Source organism: Propithecus coquereli, unplaced genomic scaffold, assembly GCF_000956105.1.
Source record: "Propithecus coquereli isolate 6110/MARCELLA unplaced genomic scaffold, Pcoq_1.0 Scaffold45, whole genome shotgun sequence".
Lineage (NCBI taxonomy): Eukaryota > Metazoa > Chordata > Mammalia > Primates > Indriidae > Propithecus > Propithecus coquereli.
The window spans coordinates 8,629,981-8,634,404 of record NW_012150285.1 but is presented as its reverse complement, the minus strand read 5'-3'; the positions used below and the strand labels follow the sequence as shown (position 1 = coordinate 8,634,404).

Below are 4,424 nucleotides of genomic sequence, written 5' to 3'. Positions count from 1 at the left end.
GCCTCCCAGAGTGCTAGGATTACAGGCGTGAGCCACCGCGCCCGGCCTGACTTCTACTTTCTTGCTGAGAAAATGGAAGAAGTTTAGGATGATTTTTGTTGAGATAGTAAGGAGACGCTGCATAATTGAAACTAATGGTTAGGAGAAAACCCTGTGTATGTTTATGAGGGGGCATTTTTGTATACTTCTGTCACTGAATCAAAGAGAGGGTCAAGTTAATTCCATATCCAAATTAAATTTATGATTTTCAAAGATGCCTGAATTATCTAACAAAATCTAACCATCATTTAAAATTGTTTGGTAATTGTGTCACTTTAGGTGGAGGGAGGTAAACAAAAATTACAGGAAGTTGTTGAATTCTTGAAGAATCCACAAAAGTTTATTGTGCTTGCAGGTAAACTTCCAGAAGGTAAGATATCTTCCCTTTACCATGGTTTGATGTCAAAAAATGCTGTAATATATTACTAATTTAATTTTATCAGATTTCAACTGATTAAAGTTTAGTTCTCAATTGCTATTTTGCAAAATAGATGCTCATTCTGCATATACAGTTCTACAACCTTTTCTGGTACTTACAATTTTTACATAATTACAAACTTTAAGTAAAGTTACAAGAATAGTACAAAGAGTCATATCCTTAACCCAGTCTCACCAAATTTTAGCATTTTGCCACATTTTTTTATCATTCACTTTATGCCTTTACATACTTTGTCCAATGTTTTCTCACAGTTACTAAACATGATTTTTAATGATTTCATGGCATCCTTCTAATTTATGGTTGTATCATAATTTATCTAACCATTTATGTTGACTTTTTTATGGTTTCCAGTTTTTCGCCATTAAAAATAACTCTATGAGAATCATCTTAACTTAAGGCTTTGCCCAGATGCTTAATTATTTCCTTAGGATAAATTTCTTGAAATAGAATTGCTGAGTTAAAGGATGAAACTCTTTTGTAAGGCTTGTTTTTATTCTGCCAAATATCTCTACTGAGAGATCAGCCGTATGTGAGATGGTTTACATGACCCTTTGCTACTTGAGGACACATTTATTAAGTCAATGCTGTGATCTCATACAGTGAGTGTTTAAAACCATGGAAGTAGTTACACTCTACCTCTTTGTAATCATGAGGAATATTTTATAAATTTGTTGAAAAATCCTCAGGTACCTATATAATGTACAGAAATTTATATAACTTAAACCAGTTAGGTATTACTAAAACATGGCAATACTAGGGTAGTCTTAAGGCTATTATTTGAGCCTTTTTTTAAAAAAATTTTTTTATGTTAAAACACATTTTTATGTTAATACAACTTTGTTGCTTTTTTATGTAGTTTGTACATTTATAAAAAGTTATATATAAATTAGGGATTTCTATTTTTCTAACTAATATGAAAAACTTACAGTGTTATGAAAATTTTGAAACATGTGGAAAACCTTGAAGAACAGTGCAATTAAAATCCATATACTATCCACTTAGATGCCACGCTTGTTAACATTTTATCATCTTTGCTTTCTGTGTGTGTGCATTTTTCTCCCCTAAACATTTGAAAGAAAACTGTAAACATCAACTACTTTACCTCTGAATACTTTGTTATACATCACCTGAGAATACGGATATTATCCTAAGTAAACATAACAATCTTATTCCACCAAAGAAAATTAAATGATTTCTTTCATATCATGTACTCTCCATCTTTTTTTTTGAATTTTCATCAAATGACCTTAGAACTTCTTTGCCTTTTTTTTTAAGAAGAATCATCAAGTTTCATGCATTACATTTGGTTGTTTGTTTAGTCTTTTAATCTGTTGTTGCTGTATTTTATCCTGCTTATTTAGTGATAAATGGGTTTATATTCCTTTGCCTCAAGACTTGTGTCCTGTCTTGTGTGTTGCTGATATGTAAGCAATATTTAAATGACACAGGAAAATTAGTTTTGGAGAAGATTCTGAAGTGAATCATTAGCAGAGACAGATATGTTTTGCTTTGCTTCTAAATATTGGTTATTAGTGTGCCTTCTACCTCAACATTATATAAATTAATAAATATTTGTTTTACAGGTTTCTATCAATGGATTTTTTAAAAAACAATTTGAATCATTCTTGTTTTCTTTTTTTTTTTTTTTTTTTTTTTTTTTTTTTGAGACAGAGTCTCACTCTGTTGCCCTGGGTAGAGTGCCATGGCATTAGCCTAGCTCACAGCAACCTCAAATTCCTGGGCTCAAGCGATCCTCCTATGTCAGCCTCGTGAGTAGCTGGGACTATAGGTGCATACCATGATGCCTGGCTAATTTTTCTATTTTTTGTAGAGATGGGGTCTTGCTTTTGCTCAGGCTGGTCTCAAACTCCTGACCTCAAGCTATCCTCCCACCTTGGCCTCCCAGGGTGCTAGGATTACAGGTGTGAGCCGCCATGCCCGGCCTGAACATTCTTATTAATATTTTAGTCCCTCCTCCCACCCTCTCCATCTATCTGAACATTTATGTTCAAAACTCTGTCTACCTTCTGGCTGCCATTGTCTTGATATCATGTCTTTTGTGTGTCAGTCTTGTTGATTTTGTGCTTTAGCATAGTTAATTTATTAATTTATGTTTTCCTTTTGTATTCTTCTTTTAGTGCCTTCCTTCATCCTGGTCGTTTTGACATGCAAGTTATAGTTCCAAGGCCAGATGTAAGAGGTCGGACAGAGATTTTGAAATGGCATCTCAATAAAATAAAGTATGATCAGTGTAAGTTTAATTCTATAATATAATCATTATTATCTCTATAAAATGGTAATATACCCATCCATCTTATTTGTGGTGAATACATGATAAATGTAGTAAAAGACCAGTTCATTTTTATGTCCCCCCCCCACACACCATTTGTATGTTGTTTTATTTTTTTTTATTTTTTTTATTTTTTTGAGACAGAGTCTCACTCTGTTGCCCTGGCTAGAGTGAGTGTCGTGGCGTCAGCCTAGCTCACAGCAACCTCAGACTCCTGGGCTATTCAAGACAGACTATAAATCAACTTCTTGCTGAAATAGATAAGTAATTGAGTCTTCCTTTCTTGGTTGAATATGGTGATGCCTCGTAACATTTGATATATGTAGACTTCATTTTACACAAATTGTTTCCATAAGCGTTTGACAACATTCTAGAGATATGAAAATTATTATGTGTATAGGCAACAGGTTAGTCCCTCATGTAAGAGGTCAGAGCAGGCTTTTCTCTCAGTAGTGTATTGTTTTCATTACTAATTGGGTATTTTGAATATCAGCTTCTCTTATTCAATTTGTGATTTTTATACCTTTATTCACTTGCTATACTTATGATAGAAAATCATCGATTAAAGCTGAGACTAATATTCTATTTGAAGAAGTAAAAGGGCATGTGTGCTGGTTTCCACACAATTTATGAATAGTTTGAGTGTTGCAGTAGCTTTAAAACTTACATCAATGTTCATAATATAAAAAGCAAGAGCTGGCATTGCTTTGAACGATGTAAGACATTTTGGAACCAAATGAGAAGTCTGGGAGCAAATAAATTTAATTGGTGTACTTGAAAGTCATTTTTCACAGACTAATCAGGCACCCAAGCATTTTGTGTCAGGTCGTCTTTTCTTAAGCAGACCAGATATTGTGAAGGTATCTAATTAAAGATGATTGGTGGTTTATTATCAATGCCTTTTCTTGGCTGTTATTAAGATTAATGATAAACAATATTATGTTGAGCATTGCTATATATGTGCTATGCTTTGATTTTCAGTGAAAAGGTACTCTTTTTTCCTAGTTTAAAACCCCCCGAAGGTGTTATCATCATTGGAGCCATAAACTTCCCAGAGGCACTAGATACGTAAGTGTTAAAATAAAACTTTTGTGGAGTACTATTAACATGCTTTAACGTCATGATAAAAGAAGAATCCCATTACAAAAGATCACATTGTATGATTTCATTTATATGAAATGTCAAGAATAAGCAAACCTACAGAGACAAATTAGATTAGTGGTTGCCAGAGGCTTGGAGGAATGGGGAGTGGAGTGATTGTCAGTGGATATGGGATTTCTTTTTGAGGGGATGAGAATATTTAAAATTAGATTGTGGTGATCATTGTACAAGTCTGAATGTATTAAAAACCACTAAATTACCTACTTTAAATTCTGTTATGTGAATTACATCTCTTACGATTTCTTTTTTATTATATACCACAAAAGTTTTAGGTGGAGAGCATTTTAAAAACACATTTAGTGTGGTATTGAAATTAGCTTTAAGTTCAAATTACTATTAAGGCCAGGCACGGTGGCTCATACCTGTAATCCTAGCACTCTGGGAGGCCGAGGCGGATGGATTGTTTGAGCTCAGGAGTTCAAGACCAGCCTGAGCAAGAGTGAGACCCTGTCTCTACTAAAAATAGAAAGAAATTAGCTGGACAACTAAAAATAT

At 33.6% G+C, this 4,424-nt stretch overlaps 1 protein-coding gene across 1 annotated transcript in view; it reads left to right on the top strand.

The window, feature by feature from the left end:
- Window positions 1-4,424, top strand: part of ANKRD26 (ankyrin repeat domain 26) — a 177,127-nt gene that overhangs the window by 21,718 nt on the left and 150,985 nt on the right. Inside the window, exon 4 of the mRNA XM_012654852.1 lies at window positions 319-409. Within this exon, the coding sequence (XP_012510306.1) occupies window positions 319-409 (91 nt within the window). The remainder of the gene's footprint in view (window positions 1-318; window positions 410-4,424) is intronic.